General features: G+C 31.2%; 2 protein-coding genes across 3 annotated transcripts in view; one reads left to right on the forward strand and one right to left on the reverse strand.

Annotated features, from left to right (window-relative positions):
• The window catches only part of LOC131848282 (supervillin-like), a 110,763-nt gene that overhangs the window by 33,994 nt on the left and 56,381 nt on the right, over positions 1–20,388 (reverse strand). For both annotated transcript variants that reach the window (XM_059198088.1, XM_059198087.1), the window contains one exon: positions 1,048–1,119. In XM_059198088.1, coding sequence (XP_059054071.1) covers positions 1,048–1,119 — 72 coding nt within the window. The remainder of the gene's footprint in view (positions 1–1,047; positions 1,120–20,388) is intronic.
• On the forward strand, positions 14,003–14,957 carry LOC131848283 (uncharacterized). Its single transcript, XM_059198090.1, has one exon. It carries the CDS (start codon positions 14,016–14,018, stop codon positions 14,739–14,741), a length of 726 nt encoding a protein of 241 aa, XP_059054073.1. The 5' UTR covers positions 14,003–14,015; the 3' UTR covers positions 14,742–14,957.

The following is a 20,388-nucleotide window of genomic DNA, read 5'->3' on the forward strand; positions in this document are numbered from 1 at the left end:
CCATGCAAATTAGACGAGTCTGGGAGAATCTGACCGAGTCATAGACATTCATGAAGATTAAAAAGTCCAGACGAATCAATTTCAATTGACCTTTACTTTGTAGCAACATGAACATCTAAGCTAAGCTTGTTTAGAGTAATCTATACACAGAACAAAAATGTAACTTATCTCTGTCTGTACATAGATGATATAGGGGAAAAACTAGTTTTGATTGATAGAATTTATATGCCAAACGGTTTACAAAATTAAAAAAGCTCATACAAAACTGCGGGCTCAATTGGTTCGACTAAATTCTTCATTATACGAAATATACTTCGATTGTGGTTATTTCCTTGTATTCTAAATAGGTCAGATTACAGATACCATTTTCAAAACTTAGTACCTACTATGTCTAATGTGATGTCAGTTTGTTATAGACTATATCACATTTGTTTTAACGTTTTATTTTATAAAATTTAGGAAAACACTGGTCTGAATTAAAAAAAATAATTACAACATCAACTCCTTACACAAAGTTCTGCATTTATGAATATGTAGGTATGACTTGCATTTATGAGCATGTATTAATGCAGAACTTTGTGTAAGGAGTTAATGTTGTAATTATTTTTTTAATTATATGTACAGTATCCAACTTATATCTTATAATTTGGATACTGTACATACAGTGCAAGATATGTATATATATGACAGTGCAGTGGAATACACTTTTGAGTTTAAAGAATGTGATATTTAATCCATATTGATATAATATTAAAACCAAAAAATGTAACTATTTATCTGTATTTTTTTATTACATTTTCACTACTGGATGAGTTAATGAAATTTGTCAAGTTAGAAAAATATGTAGGGCGCTAGAATCACTGCTATCCGCATTATTAAAAAATATAGCATGGTATAATCGGGAGTACTATTGTGATAACCATGAACTCTAGTTCAAGCTCAAGGCACATCGTACTCTATTGCGATTCTTTTTTTTTAAGTATTATACAGGGTGAATTTTAGTATGTAATAATATAAGAGTATAGTATTGTCAAAAATATATTCTACCTTTCTGCAATGGTGCCCCCTCTGTGCGGCATATCGGCATGCGTCGCGCTCCGTTGGACCCCGCCGCCCAACCTGCAAACAATCCGAAAAACACACGTGAATTATAGACAACTTGTCGATACCTGCCATTTCGGCTGTCTGACTGGGATATATTGATTGTCTGTTTATATTCTAGAGGCACATGAGGTCGATAAAGAAGAAGCAAATGTTTAAAATATCTGAACAATCAATATTTGTCCATTACAAATTATTAAAATATGATAGCGTGTTCAATGAGAAAGAATTTTCTTCTTTTTTTTTCTTAAAAAAAAAAGAAATATAGTACAATAATTCATTTGATTAATAAAAAAAAACTAGAGTAACACATAAATATTTTTTACCGTTTTAATTTTTAGTTACTACAATTTATCATTAATTGTCTGAATAATACTGATTATTTTTTTAAATAAAAATATACGACACATTTTTCCAGTAATATTAAAAAGTACAACATATAATGAAGTTAATCAAACCCTTTTTGAGACGACTGTTTTTTAACACAAATCTTCTTGTTTACATTCTCATGACTGAAAATTACAAACGCATACAATATAATATGCTTTCTAAATGTTATCCTAATTCGAGATAACAGTGATGACTCGTATAGATTAAACATTTCTTTGAAACCGACCTACGCTGTTATCTTATCTGAACTTATTGTGATTTATGCAGTTTGTAAATAGATATTGTCCCTTTCTTAGGTTATCATAAGTACATACAGTTCACGACAGACTAGATGAAAGTAAAATTAATATAGATAGATAGAATATACTTTATTTGCAACATACAATAAAGAAGAAGCACAAACAATATAACAAAGGACACATGTATCGTTACAATAAGGCGGCCTTATTGCTAAAAGCAATCTTATATATTACATTATATTAGATAATTTCATTTTATAACTAGAGTTTACTATAGGACAAAAGTTATACTAAAAAAAAGTTATACTTTTTTATATTTAACAACAAAACATACAATTTTGTATATTATTTGTATATTATATGGCGTATATGTTATTCTGTAGATATAAAATAATATATAATATTTTGACATCATAAATATGGAATAATGATTCACTTACTATAATTAACAGTAAAAAAGCATTATTTTTAATTGGTATAGAATAATGTAATTAAATTTGCTATATTAAGCAAAATACCTTTATGTCACTTCGATACGAAGGAAATTACCACCCTCTTGATTTTTATTTCTTTCATAGAATTCTAGATTTAATTAAATCTGAATCAAATATTTTTGTATTATAATGTTGTTTAATTAATTATTAATCGGTTTCTTTTTCTGTACAGTATGTTATCGAACCAAATTCTGCTGAATTAAGTATATAACTAAATAATTAATACATCGTTATTACGTTTATACGTAAATCTATATTATTCTGAATAGGCATTGACTATTTTCATTGGAACAGGAAACTATTAGAGAAATACAAAACGCATCATGCGTTATTTTGGTCTATGTATCATTTGATTGAAACCTAAAGTTTTAAATTAAGTTAAAAAATAATGTAAAATATACCCATATTTTTATACATTTCGTGTATCAGGAACAAAATGGCATATTTCAAACCACACGAGCCTATTAATAACAAGGAACATTACAAATAAATTAATGTATTTTACCTGGTATCTTCAAATTTCTCTCTGAGAGATTTGAAATTGAACAATCTCTCTTCAAAAGGTCTCAACGACAGCATCTTGACTTTATTATAAAATTGATATTTTATTCTCTATATGACTTATGATTTTATAAAATCACTCAGTCTTGTTATTAAATTTACTACAAAATATTAAACAATTAAAATTAGAAATAAAAAAATGGTTATTGTGAACTATTGGCACCGCATTCTGCCACAATGAGCGATTTGTTGACACTAGACAACTGTCACTGATTTTGTTCCGTCCACGTTCATTACACGACTGAGCCTAGCTGGACTACTGTTACAAATATTACTCAAATAATGGCACGTTATCCTGATCATTGTTATTGTACATGTGTTGTAGTCAAGTAAACAATATAATTATTTATGTACAAAGAATAAGGTTTAATTTGTTTGTAAACAGGTTCATTAGGATAGAGTTCAATATGTTGTATACAAATTGTTAAGTATTCTTATCAAATGGCATATATATAAAAAAAATATACATTTTGTAATAATTTAAGAAGTGGTAAAGTATTTTATTTTCTTTATTGCGTATTTTATACTACAATTCGCAGACATGTATAACATATAAATTCTTTCCTCTTTATTAAATTGCTTTAAATTAATAACAAATGAACAAGCGACTTATTTTATTTAATAACTTATTATTTTGATTCGTTATTTATTCTTCTATTGACATTATTATAGTATTTCTAATATATTGACTCCGTTTTTGTAAATATATAAACCACGTTGGTTAAAACTAAATTAGAAATATATGTATTTTATATTTTAATACTAATAATACTATTACAATAAACTACAAATATTATTACACAAAAAGCAAACATCAATTTTGATTATAATGTTTATTAGCATAGTTCCAACAGTAGACGTTTTTTTCCATTAACAGACTCCATCAATATCAGCTCAAAATTAATACATAATCATAATATGTGTATTAAGATAGATTCTAAAATAATCACAATTTTTATTATTGTGCATAAACCTTCTTTTTTAGAATTGGTAAAGGATATTATAATGTTAGATGTATGCCTGACTTAGTAAAGTAACAAAGAGAACAGTTCAACGACGATAAAAACGCAGTTATCTGTGTAATTAGGCGTTACAGTTAGTCGGTGAAGAAATTACTTCCGACTGATAATGAGCCTGAATGTCAACAACGAAAGAGAAATAAAGGGTTTTAAGTAAAAAGAATGTACTAACTTAACAACGAATACTAAACATTTGCAGAAAAAATAATTAAAGGATATATTTAAAATCATACATACATACACGTATTTATTATACATTTATATCGAAATATAAATTCAATCTTAAATGATGCCAAATCAAATACTGCACATCACGGATCATTTCAAAGACTTTAAGGTGCTAATAGGAGTTAAATTTGTTTTATTCTTCTGAAACTTTACTAATTGTGAACAGATTATGATTATTATTATTAATAATAGTTATAAAGAGGCGCAGTTCACTGCTGTAATTTGTCTACATGCATATTATCAGAATTATATCGGATATTTGGTGGCATAATAATTAAAACCATACACCATTATAGTTAATAGAGATAAACAAGTTCATGCGTTCACCCCAATACATATACCTACATATTATAGTATGTAAAAATAAATAATAAAAAAAATAACTATAAAGAAAATAAATATTACCTCGGGGTATGATAATAGCTTAAGTTTAATTATATGTCGTAATATAATCGTATTAAGATAAAAATTACCTACCGTTTAATAACAAAGAACGCGTGGAGCCTTGTTTACAGTTGCATATGGTTTCGACGCGAGTTCGCTTTACGGAGAGCGAGACGAGACTGTAGGGCGGGCGGGCGTTTCAGAGGTAACGAGACGGATACTACTATTTGAACTAGAATTCAACTCGATTTGAACGAAAATTAAAGAATTCACTATTCTATAATATTATATATTAATATGAATATGAATTGGAGTCTCTACCCCCAATATTAAATATTTAAGTCAGTTTTTACTTTGAGATTACAAAATCTTACCACGATATCTTATTCACAGATACATTAAGAAATAGCTTATTATTAAGTTATTTATAATTTGTAAACCACTACGTTAAACATAATACTATAAATCCATAGCAATAATAGAAACATCAAAATGCGCATGTGAAGTCATTTTGTTACAAAGTAAAAATTGACCATTAGTAACGAAACATGTTTATTATTTTTACTACGGAAAGTCGCGTTATATTATTGTACGGTAAAGTGATACTCACTTAAAACTTATTTATTTACCACTATATATAAATTATTCATTGAAATGTACAACAAAAGAAACAACGAACGTGTTAACACGTACCTATCGACGAAAAAGTCGAAGAAAGTTGAAGTTGAGACACTACGTGACACAAATAAATCTTTAGGTATTCAGTAAAAATATTTTACAACAAAAATACAAAACATTTTTAATGCACTATTTTATGTAACTGAACCTCTTGGTTCCAATATCCTGGTTTCTATTTTTAAACATATTCGAAAGTATTTTTAATTCATTAATTATAATAGTACAATTACATTCAAATATGTGGTAGGGGCATTTGTAGACATAGTACGAAAAGCCCGAACGATGCAGCTTTTCTGGCTAGTTGTTTAATACTAAACAACTTCAATTAATTGTAATTTGAGTCTCATTACGCATACATATATGCATATATACCTATGTACATAACGGTGTGAGTTTAATTTAAATATTAAGCATATCGATAAATCATTTTTAGAATAGAATCGTATTTATAAAATGAATTTATTGTAAAAATAAAAACTGCAACAAAAACTGAAATACATTATTTTGTCCGTTATTTTGTGTGTATGTTACGTCATATTCTATGTCTGTAGTATAGTTTTATGTCTGTTTTCTTGTAAAAGTGTAAAATATGGACTTAAATATTTTGAGATATTTCACACAAATACAGTTTTCACTTGATTTTGTAGTTATGTCAAATTAAATCTAATTGTAATATCTTTATTCATTTAGGTTTATCATATCATCAGCATATGCCATTGCAATTCTGTCATAAGAAAATAGTCGAATCAGTAGTCATTACTCGAGCAAATGATATATGTATGTGTATACAGTATGAGTGAATATTTTTTATTTATGTGAGACTATATAGCCTTCCAAACTAGATATGATTTAACAAACACCGCAATAAACCATCCCTCAACTGCATAACCGTCAAATACACAAACTCGGCGTGCATGCAGTACAGTTATCTTCTGAAATATGAGCGTACAAAGCGAATCGATTGCAAATTCGATGCGACTCTCGCAGCCACGATAAATCTTGATTCAATAACAACGTTAACTCGAATGATGTAACACAATACGACAATGGGCATACATATTTATGTATCCGTTTAATACAAAAGGGAATAAAAGGCGACATGGTGTACAAGCTTTATGACGCTATGCATTGTATCAAACTTTCAGTTTTCATTTCAGAGTTGTCGCCGATTGCACTCAGACTGCATTGTGCGGGCAAACAAAGGGTGCGAAGCCGACATCGTGCTCATTATACCGGCGTAGAGACTGTCTGTTAGTTTGTTTGTACTATAACTATCCACATCTCTGGTTCCATGTTAAAATATAGTTTGCAAGTTACAGTTGTTTGTGATAAACTATTTGTTACCTCCTGTTTACTCATATTGTTTGTCAGGTTGTATTTAAAATAGAGATACCTTATGTTCGTCCTCATAATGCATACCTTAACGCCAAAACTTTTGATTCAGACGTTTAGTCATGAAAAAGTAATAGAAAGGCAGTCAGACAGATACGTTTACATTAATAATATCAAAACAAAAGTTTATATTCATATTAGGAAACAGTATAGTAAGGACAATATATAAATCGGTTGAAAATTCAAAGACAATATTTTATTTGGAAACCTACGCGAAAACATTCTAGGGCTTGCCTGTAAATAGACATCATTAGTATATAATCTAATTTAAATAAAATTATTTTGAAATTTCATTTTATGGACTAATAGCTGGAAATAGTAATAGTCATATTTATAAATAACAAACTAAATTTCTAAAGGGCCTTATAATTCAAGCTGTGACTATCAAGTAGGTAGGTACAAAAAGTACTATTAGAAGCAACTTTTGCTTTACTTACATGTAATGAAAACAAATGTAAACGTACATAAATATATAGATTAGGTTAGAGATTTTCATAACTCATTAATTGAACAATATAGTCAAAAAATAGATAGATAACGGAAAACTTTAAAACAAACACTTATCACTATGAAATTAAGTTATTAATTAGCATCTATTTTATCTATTGATAATAATATAAATCGCATGTGCATTGAAACCGTAATTATTTTACTTGGTAACCACGTCAGAAGATTATTCACTCCAATACATTACTGATAACGTGTAGAGTTTCCACAGGAAAATGTGACTTTTATTAATTATAAGTACCTATATATAACATGTCTAATCCCATTAGAACGTTCAAATCCAGTTTTACATGTACTACATTGTGAAACATGTAAAACAATTTTTTTGTATATGACAATATCATAGGAATTTACACAAAAGCATTACACACAGAAATGTCGTAAGCAGAATATGTTTTGATATATGTATTTTCGTGGAAATGCGATGTGTAATTAATATGCAATCAATAAATATAAAAATAAACAATGTTCGGAAAAATATTTCGTATTTACGACAATAACAACAACGATAAAGGATCAACAATAAAACAATATTTGATAAATAAATTGAAAAAGACAATTGTTCAAAATAAATAATTACAATATAATGTATGAGTAATTTAAATATGTATTGTATGTCTGTATACATATGTATGTTTAAAAGTGTGTTAGTACCTACTAACACACTTTTAAAAAGTAATAAGTATATACCTATATACTTATTCATATGAGTATACAGTTCAATATATGTACGTTAATTAAGAACGGTAAAAAAATAGTTTTAAACGTAAACCTGAATTTCGAAGCTAAACAACTAAATAATAATTTAATAACTACTTTACTTCTGATGGTCGCGGGTTTGATTCCTCGCACAGTGCAAATATTTGTACAAATATTGTTTGTATCGGACTTGACGTTTTCTATATATAATTTTTTATGAATATAATTTATTTATATTCATAAAAAATATCTAGGGATTTATATTAGTTGTCTAGTGCTCATAACACAAGATCTTGACACGTTGGCATTGTGTAAATTGTCCAGGGGAAAAAATAATGCAGTTTAATGGAAGTGTGTACATTTTGTACATATAATTGATAGTACTATATTAATAAATATTTTTTATATAATTGTATTATATATAATTATTTTAGTATTGGAATAAATAATTTGTACAAATCTATCCTTATTTAATATACAATCGAAATGTAGTGAAATTATTCATGAATGCGAATATCACTTTGACGTATATTGTCATTTGAGTTCAAACTACAAACGTGTGGTTTCGGGTTTATGTATTCTACGCTTTCAGTCCGTATAATGTCTGCTTGCAACTGTAGTTAGCTTTATGTACAGACGTAGTTATATCTACCAGACCAATTCATCGTCGAAACTCAGGACATCGACCGTCTCGCATATTCTGCCTTTACCTCAAAAGCACCTCACTATTTAATAACGGAGGAATGTAATTTAAAATTGAGTATCTTAGGCATCCATATTAAACAGTTTGGAAACATATTCCATTTCATAATAAAGTTGGCAAGTTCATCTAACGACTATTAAGTTTTTATTAAATATAAAAATTTGATATTAAAATATACATATATATGGTTGTATGTATGTTTTATCCAATTATAAATTCTACTATCTATCTAAATATATATTAACATATAACAACAATTTTGTATTGTAAATAAAATCTGAGCGAGTACATTCAGACCCAATGTTACCATACTCATAAAAATATATGTAGAGTATCTATTAATAAAACAATATTGTTACCGCAAAAAATCACAAAAAAAGAATAGGAAAAATGTCTTTTAAAGAATATAGCAAGTAATTTCATTTCAAGTAAAATTACATTTATGACTGCTCTATTATAATTAAAGGGAAGTTGAAATGAACAACATATAATACAATTGAAAATCGTAAATTGTTAATCAAAGCAGCCGGAAGAGCGCGCGGCGCGCAGCCGCTATCGCATTTTCCGCGCTACCCGGAAAAGCCGGCGGCTCCCGTATTTCAACAACGAGAGGATTGCTGTACCTGACTACCGCAGTAATTCCGTTGCTATAGTTACCTATGTATGTATCGTTACCTATGCAGCTAATGATTAATGTTCCCTGATTTTGATATTTTAAGTGTAGGTAGAGTTATGATCGATGTATGGTGTGACAAGGATGAACAAGTTACAAACTCATATGAAATTATTAGAGAGAGTATTAGTATAAAAGTAGCACTGGGTTCAGAGAAGTAAATAAAATTGTTTGTCTTCTAATATGCATATGACGTGAAGACAATGGCAAAAAAAAATATATTGTATATTAATGTGGATGGTTATAAGGACAGAAGATCAGAGATGAGAAATTGTGAAAGATAGATATATAACCTCAAAAGATAGTACCCTGCAATAATTGTATCCTATAAGTAGTATAAGTCACTACTACAGAACATACATATCTGCTCGGAAACTTTCCTACTTTACCTTCGAAATAGTGTAACAATATTATACAAATAAAAGAACGTATATTTTTACAAATAAAAGAGTTTGGTTTATATCGAACAACGTGCTTTGTCATTTCAACCAACACATTTAAGTAATTGAATCGAATCATTTGTGGGCATCATCTACTCGTAAATTAGAGAATATAGTTGCCTGTTTTAACTTGATCCTTTTATACTCTGTATTAGAGTTCAGATGAGGGCCTATATCATTTGGTGTCACGGTATGTTGCAGCAATGGATCGTGTAATGGAGATATTACAGTGGTAACTGCATCCGGCATGTCGTGACGGTCATTAATAACAATTGTATATATTTATATATATACTGCATTGATGATGTGATAAAGGCAAAGCGTTAATGACTACATTCTTGAGTAATATTAATAAAATTTAATAAGACTGACATGGGAATAAAACCTATCAATTGTTTTATTTTTAAATTAACCTGTCATAGTAATAGACCACAAAAAATACAGTTGACTGAAAATATTCGACATATTGATGTGGGGAAAATTTTAGTGAAATAGTTATGCTGTTATGTTAATAATTATAATACAACGTTGTATTGTTATTTAATTTTTATATATTTTTCATTCCATCATTTCAGACATTGTTAACGATAATGAAATGTTATTCTCGGTAAAAGTTACATTGTAAATTTCAATAACGATCGCTTCATTGTCAGCAAATGCGGTGCTGTTAATATTTGATAGCCTCACAATAACCTTATGTTTATTAACAAACTAACACCATTAAAAAAGACATTAAAATCACAAATACCACAACGATCACAATTTCTGAAACAAATCACTAGACACTTCACTTTTAAATTAATTTCAGTACAGAAACAAACATGTACACTATCTAAAATTACAACTGAATCAATATTTATTAAATGTAATGAATCAAGGATACTTCGATGACGGCCGCTCGTCTTATCGAAGCGAATCCAACTGATAACCTATTATGGGTATCTTACGATCGATTGAAACAAAATGTATAAAGTGAAAGACGATCGATAAACAGAAATATATAAATTTATAATAAATCTCTATCTGAAGTTATTATTAGAAGGTAATCTTTAATACTACTAAAAGTTCACCTTTTATTTTACTAATACAATTCAGTAAAATGTTGTTAAGGTAGACTTCACTATTCCTGATAATGCGCTGAAATATATTATATGATCGACGAAAAAATGAAACGGGGAAAAGAATGTGCGGTTCATTTGTAATATTAGGTACGGTACCCTAAAAAGGTGATCCATAGTTACAATAAGTGTTTATATGGCACTAATATATAAATATGCTACCTATAGATACATAGATAGGTTTAGACATAAGGATGCTTGCGTTGTAAGATATATAGTAATTGATCAAATAAACGGAATTAGCTTAATCTATATCCATCTACATCTTAAATATTACGTGTATGACTAACTTATAACGGTTGGTTCAGTCATTCGGACAATTTTTTTTAATCAGTCGCATTCGGCTCATTGCGGTACCGGTGATCGCAGAATTACTCGCCTAAAATTAATCAAAATTGGATGTTCGTTTTAGTGCGAAAATATATTTATACCTTAAATTTTAAAATGTTTACAGATTACAAAAATATGTTGATAAATTTTATAGCTGTACAGATTAAAATGCATTATACCTTACTAATTTTTTATACTAACTGTACGGATAAAATCACGTCTTTTATTTAGGTACAATAGCTTATAAGGAACGGTACGTAGTGTTTTATAAAATATCCACCCTAATACACACATTAATCCTGGCATGTGGCAATTTCGCCGTGTTTTATCGTTCGGAATGCCGCGATAGCTTGAACCTCTGTTATTAGCGGGAACTAAAATAAGCTATATTATATATAGCAGCCATTACGATATTATTGATCGGGGAGGAAGTGAGACGCCGAGCAATACAAACAGACCATTTAACGAGAAAATAAGTAGTGGCGATGATTTACTATGTTTTGTTATAAGTAACTGCAATTTATAATACTGGAAAAGAGGAGTTAAATGTAGCCGATTTTATGTGATATCACATTCAAAATTTCGAACTAATTCTCTGAAGGTGACCATGGATAATAAAACAAACCAAGAGGCGGCTGCAGGCTTGGCTTACGGTACGGTTTCATATATTCTTACAGAAATGTGGGCATGTCAATTTTGAAATGAATCACAAAATCACAAAAGTGATACTTGACAGTGTCTCTGACTACAGAGCAGAGACCGCAGCATCAGAGATTACTGTAGTGAAAATACGCTAATCACTAAAATAATGCCATACAAAAGACCCATCTTTTGTATGGCATAACATAGGCAAAACAAATAAACTTGTAGATAATCTACAAGTTTATTTGTATTTCATGCTACTAAGTTATTCAAACTATAAATAACTTATACTAACTAGTGTATTCTGTTCCCGCACAAGAGTTGTTTGGCAGTTGGGTCCGTATCTACTGTCTTTTCTATATATATATATGTATATGTATACATACACCTACCTTTGATACAAAGGTAACAACATGAAAGCAAGTAACTGTGGTGATATGACAACCGTTGTTTGTTATCTAACCTATTCAGAACGAGTTAATACTGGCTCGTGTACTGATAATAGCGCGCTGTTTAACGACATACAAAGTCAAAATTGCTTTCAACGAATTATAGCATTAAATATGTCTATCAATATATATTGCGTATGTTTTAAATTAGATTAATAAAAACAGATATTAATTTTAACACTATACAATATACTTTGGAAAGCAGCGGATCTCCTCTCGTAAGCATTTTTTTAATACTACAATAATGGCAAACTTGTATATGACCCATCTGACGCTAACCGTACTGTGAATGATTAACGTAGTCTATGGACACCTGAAATACAGAGGTGTCACGTGAGCATTACCGGCCCTTGAGAAACCTTAATAGTATTATATTATATATATATATATATTTTGCAAAATATATTCTTTGATATTTAGGTACCAAACTTCTTCAGCCCCGAAATAAATTTCAGGATTATTCTTAAAGTTCAATGTATTATTACAAATACTAATCTTCTTTACCCTCGTATGAAAATTAATTTGATAAATATTTGTCTATATCTGACACACCTATATTTTATTATTAACGATTTGATTTTCGTTAGCAAAATTATACTGTACCACAATTACGCTATTGCTACATTATCCTTGAAAACTGAATTTCAGAATCTTCATTTAGCAAGTGTAGGTAATCACCGGACCGGCAAGTAATCTGAAGTAAAGTGAGAGCAATCTCATCGACGTTCATTTAATTCACATCTTTTCGAAATAGCTCCATAATAATATATATATTTAACAGAAAAGGTATAATAGATATCAAATGATAAGCTCAACTAACATGGAAATGAGATATGTCATGTGTGAAACTGAAGGTACGGAAGTACTGAAGGTAAGGTATACGGAATATAGGCAAATCTACGTTAGGCATATTTGGTTATATCTTAGGGGTGGGAGATATAACCCTTTTTAGTACACATATAGTGTTATTAAAAATGCAACAAAAAACATAAGTTCAATAATATAATAAATAAAATAAAATTTCTAAAACAAAAGTGATCCATCCGTTTCAGAGTTTAGCAAGAATAAAGACACAGACAGATAGATAATTTTATTTAAATTAATTTTTTAAATAAGTGTATTATATACTATAAGAATGAATGAAATAAAAAAAAACAAATGAAGGAAAGTTACAAACAGATACTTTTATACATTAATTATCTATAATTACAATTTCTTAAATCTAATCTTCTAACATACAGTCTAAATGATTAATAAAAAAAACCTATTAATAAATAATATCAATTAGTTTAAAATAATGCGAAAGTAAATACTTAATAAATCTGATATTGGTTGGATACAGAATTCTCTACGGAATAAGTATCAATAATATAGGAACAGAAAAATATAAAACAATATAGGTATGTGTCACAAAACCGTAAACTACAGTCCAGTAATATTGTTTATCTACCATACGAACACATAACTTTCAAGAGCCTTGCTTTAAAAGGAAGAATCTATTCTAGCTTTGCGGCATGTCTTTTCAATATAGAACCTATGTACATTTTATAAGCATCACAACAATAGGAATACAGGAAAATTTATGTTAACACTCTTACAGGTGACAACCCTATAGTGACGTCGTACATAATATGGAAATACCCAAGTTTTCTTTTGAGCAGAATAAAGGAAAATATTAAAGGAAGCGTTCAGGAAATTAAATGTCATACAAGGGACCAAAAAATAACATATACAAATTCAAATATTATATCTTACATACTCTGTTGCTAGTTTAAATAATAATAATAATCTCAGGACAATTCACACAGCGCCATCTAGGCCTAAGTTAAGCTAGCTAAAGCTTGTGTTATGGGTACTAGACAACTGATACAAATACATAGATTTTTTTTTCCTAAATATATACATATTATATATATGTATATATTTAGGAAAAATATTATATTATATATGGAACAATTAAACGAAAAGATGGCCGTCTTTCAAAATGATTTGCAAAAGATTAGCACAGCACCAAGCACCACACCAAGCACTGTGTCTTCGATAACTGCTGACTTTGCAGTATTCCAAACATTCGTCACAAGTACTTTCTGCAACCTTCAGCAACAGCTTGAACTGCTAGCTAACCAGATGGACCAATTTGAGATGCGAAGTCGAAGAAAGATCTTGTTATTACATGGGGTACAAGAGTCCAGTGGCAGTAATACTTCGCAAGATGTAGTCAAAGTTGTTGCAGACAAATTGAAGATCCCAGGTTTCACTGTAGTTAACATCAGCAGATGTCACCGAGTGGGACGAACATCTGGTGACAAGCCTCGTCCTATCCTGGTAAAATTTTCAGATCTTGCTTTACGGAATAAAATCTGGTTTGCTAAGACTGGGCTCAAGGATACTGGTATCACAGTCTCTGAGTTTTTAACTAAAGGGAGACACGAGGCTTTCATGTGCGCTCGACGCCACTTTGGTATTAAGAAGTGCTGGACACGCGATGGATTTGTGTTTATCGCCGGAGATGACGGCACAAAACATCGGATCACCACCATAACGGAGGTAAACAAACTTATAGGCACTCTTTCTGCCGCTGCTGCGGTTGCGCCGGAAGCTGTCAGTTCGGTTACACCAGAAGCTAGAGGGTCAGTTGCACCGAAGGTTTCTGCTGCGGTAGCGGCCCGCAACAAGCGAGTCGCTAGAAGGTGATTGTGATTGAGTGTTTGTGATGTTCCTTCTTATACTGTAATCATTTAAGTAATGTGAGTTCTATGTAAGCATATCTAGTTTCAAAACTGTTCGTAACTTCCTCTTATTTTACTTTTATTGAAATGTAGGTAGTTCATGGTTTTATTACTGAATTAATACGTAACTCACTTCACAATTCTATTTTATTTACTTTTTTTCCTAATTTTTGTTAGTGTTATATTATTCCTGATATACATGTTGACGTTCCTGATAGTTTGGTTTGACAACTTAATAATTAATCACTGACATCTGTCATACGTCATGTTATATGTCAAAGACCGCGAAACATTGTAACAGTCACATTATTAGAGGAGGAACTTGAAATCACTACGTTTATCTCTTTCACTTCGATCTATGTAATTTCATACTGCCATCAATCATAGACATCGAATCTATGATTAAAAATTATTTTTTATCGTTATTTTACCTTGTTTTTACTACTTTACTTATTTACTTTTACTTAATACTACTTTTTTTATATGCAATGTTAAGTTAATTGTTGAATCAATACTTACTTGTAATATCGTACCGAATTGTAAAAATGTGTCCATATCTTACTGTTCAACTGGCGGGTAGAGGTACTGTCTTTGTTTTTTTTTTTATTTTTTTTATTATTATTATAGTTAGGTATATCTTAATTTATTGTTATTGTATATTATTGATTTATTTTTTATAAGTATATATTTGTGCAAGTAATGATGTCAATGATGCAAAACGAAAGTTTTCACTCCGCTTCTTCTAGCGTTAGTGACACCAGCTTTTATAGTTTACCTACTCCCTTAGACGAAATTCTGCAAGCTGAGTTTGCCACTGTAAATAAAAATTTTAATGTTGTGCATATTAATGCGCAGAGCATTCCTGCTCATTTCCCAGATATGCTGGCGTCTTTTGATGTCAGTAATATACATGCTATTTTAGTATCTGAATCTTGGCTGAAGCCTTGTCTCCCATCTTCCTGTTACTCATTGCCTGGCTTTGCTCTTATCCGAAACGATCGTATTGGTAAGGGTGGTGGTGGTGTTGCTATCTACCTGCGTTCACATATTCCATACAATATAATTTCCTGCTCAAGTAGTAACAATCCCTCCACTGAAGCAGAACACCTTTTCACTGAAGTCAGTCTTTCTCATTCCAAAATCCTCCTAGGCGTTGTCTATAGTCCTTCTCCTACAATTGATTACTTTACTCCTTTAGAAAACCTGTTAGAGAATATGATCCCATCCTATGAGCACACAATAATTTTAGGAGACTTTAACACTTGTCTTATAAAAAACGATTATCGCTCACATCGTCTCCGCTCTGTAGCTAATTCCTGTAACCTTACTATCCTACCCCTGCATGCCACGCATTACTTCCCTAGCTGCAAACCTTCCCTTTTAGATCTTATCCTCGTCTCTTCTCCTAATCTCGTCGATAAACATGGTCAACACACTGCGGATGCCTTTTCATTTCATGACCTTATTTTCCTATCTTTCAGAATACGTCCTCCAAAACGCAGACATAAAATCCTCTTGCAGCGTAATTTTGGTGCTATCGATTTAAATCTTTTGCGTGAGGATGCCCTGGATATTGATTGGACCTCAGTTCATAATACAGCATCTGTCGAAAATCAGGTGGAGATGTTTAACAAAATTGTCACTGACCTATATGATCGCCATGCTCCTGTTCGACCTATTCGTGTGAAGCATCTACCTGCGCCGTGGTTAACAAAGGAAATCAGGGACATCCAGGCCATAAAAAACAAGGCGAAAGCTAAATTTAAATCTGACCCAGATAAATATCGAGAACAATATATCAAAGCTAGAAATCACTGCAATAAGGTGTGTAGAGAGGCACAACGTCGCCATATTCATAAATCTGTCGAGAATGGTAATCCAGCCAGAGTCTGGAAATATCTCAAATCTCTAGGAGTTGGTAAAAATCGTAATTCTATCAACAGTTCTTTCGATGTCGACTTAGACAACCTTAACAGGGACTTCTCATCTTCCGTTGTTATTGACAACAACATTAAAACAAATACATTAAATTTCCTTTCTACTACACCAACTCCTGATTATCCATGTTTCAAGTTTAGTCAGGTTACTAATTGTGATGTTGAGAAGAGCCTGTTATCTATCCACTCTGATGCCATGGGTACTGATGGTGTTGGTCGTGCTATGGTCCACCCCATCCTTGATATTATCCTCCCTAGTATTTCCGCTATTTTCAACAACTCTCTATCCTCTAGTTTTTTCCCTCCCATTCGGAAAGATGCCTATATTATTCCTCTTCCCAAAAATAGTAAGCCATCTTCTTTTTCCCATTACCGTCCTATCTCAATTCTTCCTTTTCTTTCTAAAGCCCTTGAACGAATTGTCCATGATCAGCTGAGTAAATTCCTATCAAGAAATGACTTATTAAATCCACTCCAATCAGGTTTTAGACCTGGCCATAGTACGACTACTGCTTTAGTTAAAATCACTGATGACATCCGGCACGGAATGGATAATTTGCAACTAACAGTTCTTACATTACTGGACTTTAGTAATGCGTTTAATTCTGTAGATATTGACATTCTGTTAGCACGCATGCGTTCAATCAACATATCTCCAATGGTAACTGACTGGTTTCGTAGTTACCTGTATGGGCGCCGGCAACGTATACGTATCGACAATACCCTTTCATCGTGGTGTCATACTTCTGCCGGCGTTCCTCAGGGTGGCGTCTTATCTCCTCTTCTTTTCGCGTTATTCATTAACTCTATCACCATGCAACTTCATTCCTCATACCACCTTTATGCAGATGATCTTCAGATATATACACAAGCTTCGTTAAGTGACATTACTACTGCTATACAGACAATTACTAGAGATCTGGACGTAATATCTAACTGGTCTAAATCTTTCGGTTTGGCCTTAAACCCGGCAAAAACTCAGACCATAATTATCGGTAGCCCACGTTACATAGCCAAAATAAATTGGAGTTCCCTTCCGCGAATAGAGTTGGATGGAGTATGTATTGAGTATAGTGACAGTGTCAAAAATCTCGGCATCCACTTTGACAGAACATTGTCATGGTCAGTTCAAATGGCTGAGGTTAGTCGGAAAATTTTCATGGCCGCAGGCTCACTCAGAAGATTGGGTAATTTCCTGCCCATAGACACCAAAATTTCGCTTGCACACACCTTACTTCTTCCTATCCTCGATTATGCCGATACCTGCTACTTAGATCTCACCGAAGTCCAATTAAATAAACTTGAGCGCCTTCAAAATATTTGTATTACGTTTATATTTGGACTACGCAAATATGACCATGTCTCTCAGTTTCGTTCACAGCTCAAGTGGCTCCCTATACGTCTACGCCGGGACTGGCATATCCTCTCTCTTCTTTATTCAATTCTTTTTAACCCTGCAACTCCTTATTAGCTCAAAGAAAAATTTGTATTTCTCGGTGAGGCACAAAATCATGGCTTACGCAGTGCAACAAACCTATGTCTTAAAACTCCTTCCCATACTTCCTCCTTCTACACCAATTCTTTCGCTGTGTACGCCGTGCGACTGTGGAACTCACTACCATCCTCCATACGTAGCGCTCAATCATTAGCTATTTTTAAAAATGCTGTAAAATCACACTATCTCTCTCATTAAATTGTCTTTCTACTATCCTTTCCTTTCTACTAAATTGTCTCTTTCTTATTTGCACATTGCTTAGTTACTGTGTATTATTACTAATTTACTTTTTTAATTTTATATTTATATTTATATTATGTATAATGTATGTATATTTATTTATGTTATGTGTATATATGTATATATATATATATATATATGGATATATATATGACATATTACTATTATTTTTCATGTCCATTCATTCTGTCTTGCGCCATCCACCACCTTCTGTCTTTTCTCCTCTACCCAAAGGTTGTCTGGAAGAAATCGCTTTAGCGATAAGACCGCCTTTTGTGCCTAGCCTACCTTTCTGTATATTATGAATATTGTTTTTTCTTTGGATTGTTTTTAAGGTGCAATAAAGAGTTATAAATAAAAATAAAATAAATATTATACATAGAAAACACCCAGACCGATACAAACAATTATACTGATGAATACAAATGTTTGTGCCGAGCGAGGAATCGAACCCGCGACCATCGGACGTAAAGCGGTGTGCTAGACCGCTAGAACACCGAGGCCTTCAAATAGAAATAAATAAGGCGGTGGTAGATGGCAGATACCAAATAGACAAGTAACATTATTAATGGCTAATCAATAATATGAAATGTGTTGAAACTATATGTCTACTGTTTAAAATGATATTAAAATTTCACTAAAGTTACCATTAAATACATAATGTATTTGAATGTACTAAGAACAACAGCATATTTAAAAAAATGCGCTTCCTCAACTGAGGATCTATCTCAGAATTAATTTAAAAATATGTTGACTGAAACCTTGGAAATTACCTCGTCTTTCAGCCGTTAGGCAGATGACATACTCATAGTACCTTCCCTAGTTTCAATATGGTTGTAATTACAACACACCGCAGGCTTTCCGCGCCTCCAGGCAATAACTTAGAAAGCTCATCCCGACGCATGTATTTTTTGTAGGCTTCTTTTGTGTTAACCCTACGTTGTCAGGGTTCATTTTCTAGCGCAGTGATGAATTTAATTCCTAACAGTTTTGTATGATAACACTAGCAATATATGTATGTGTATCTATAATCAATATTATCATTCATAAAGAAATTTTAAATAGTTTAAAAGTTGATAATACTTTTTTTCTAAGTACATTAAATGTAATATAATATATGCGTCGTAACATACTGAATGTAGTAAAAATAGACCTATAGGAAGACCCATTTTTAACAACAATGGAATGGATTGTAAAAATGCCATTAACTTTTTTAATTTGATTAGATCTATAATTTTAAGTTTTCTTTCGATTTCAATTATTATAAAAAATACATAATTAACTAATGAATGGTTACAATGTTCTTAATGTACAGTAAATATTGTGAAAAACACACTTAGGATATGATGTGGAACGACAGAAATTATACATCTTGCCAACTAGTACGACGTATTGTTACCCTGTCACAAAGGAGTTAATCTTAGCGAGAAATTACTGCGACAAAATGGTAAATTGCGGAACAAAACATTTTATATCACAAAATAATAGGACGCCGAGGGTTCATCGAAACGTAAACCCCGCTCGTCTAGACTGCGGAAAAATGAAAACCTTAAAAGCCAAGTCGTCTTTATTCAACAACAAAGACATACGAACATTTTATAAAGTAAGAAATTTCTAAATAAAAATACGTCGCATTTTGGTATTAATTATAATAGAAAGACGACTTGTTCCTTATATTAAATTTGATTACTGCTTTGTTGTATAAACTTAAAACAGAGAAAGATATTATAGATATTATGACATTCAATTTTACGCTTACATAATTAAAGTACCTACTCACGAGTAACCAACACTTAGTACAAGGTAGTTAGCACAAGTTAGCTATAAAACCATAAACTACAATATTAACAATAATTTCTGGACACTAATTGATTCACAAACAAATATACAAAATTGTAAAATTACTTAATATACATATATATAATATACCTATTATCATC

Source organism: Achroia grisella, unplaced genomic scaffold (genome assembly GCF_030625045.1).
Source record: "Achroia grisella isolate CSIRO2021 unplaced genomic scaffold, CSIRO_AGI_Agris_v1 utg546, whole genome shotgun sequence".
Classification (NCBI taxonomy): domain Eukaryota; kingdom Metazoa; phylum Arthropoda; class Insecta; order Lepidoptera; family Pyralidae; genus Achroia; species Achroia grisella.

Bases quoted from the DNA above. Each gene is read 5' to 3' on its own strand.
- LOC131848283 (XM_059198090.1), top strand. From the start codon at position 14,016: ATGGCCGTCTTTCAAAATGATTTGCAAAAGATTAGCACAGCACCAAGC.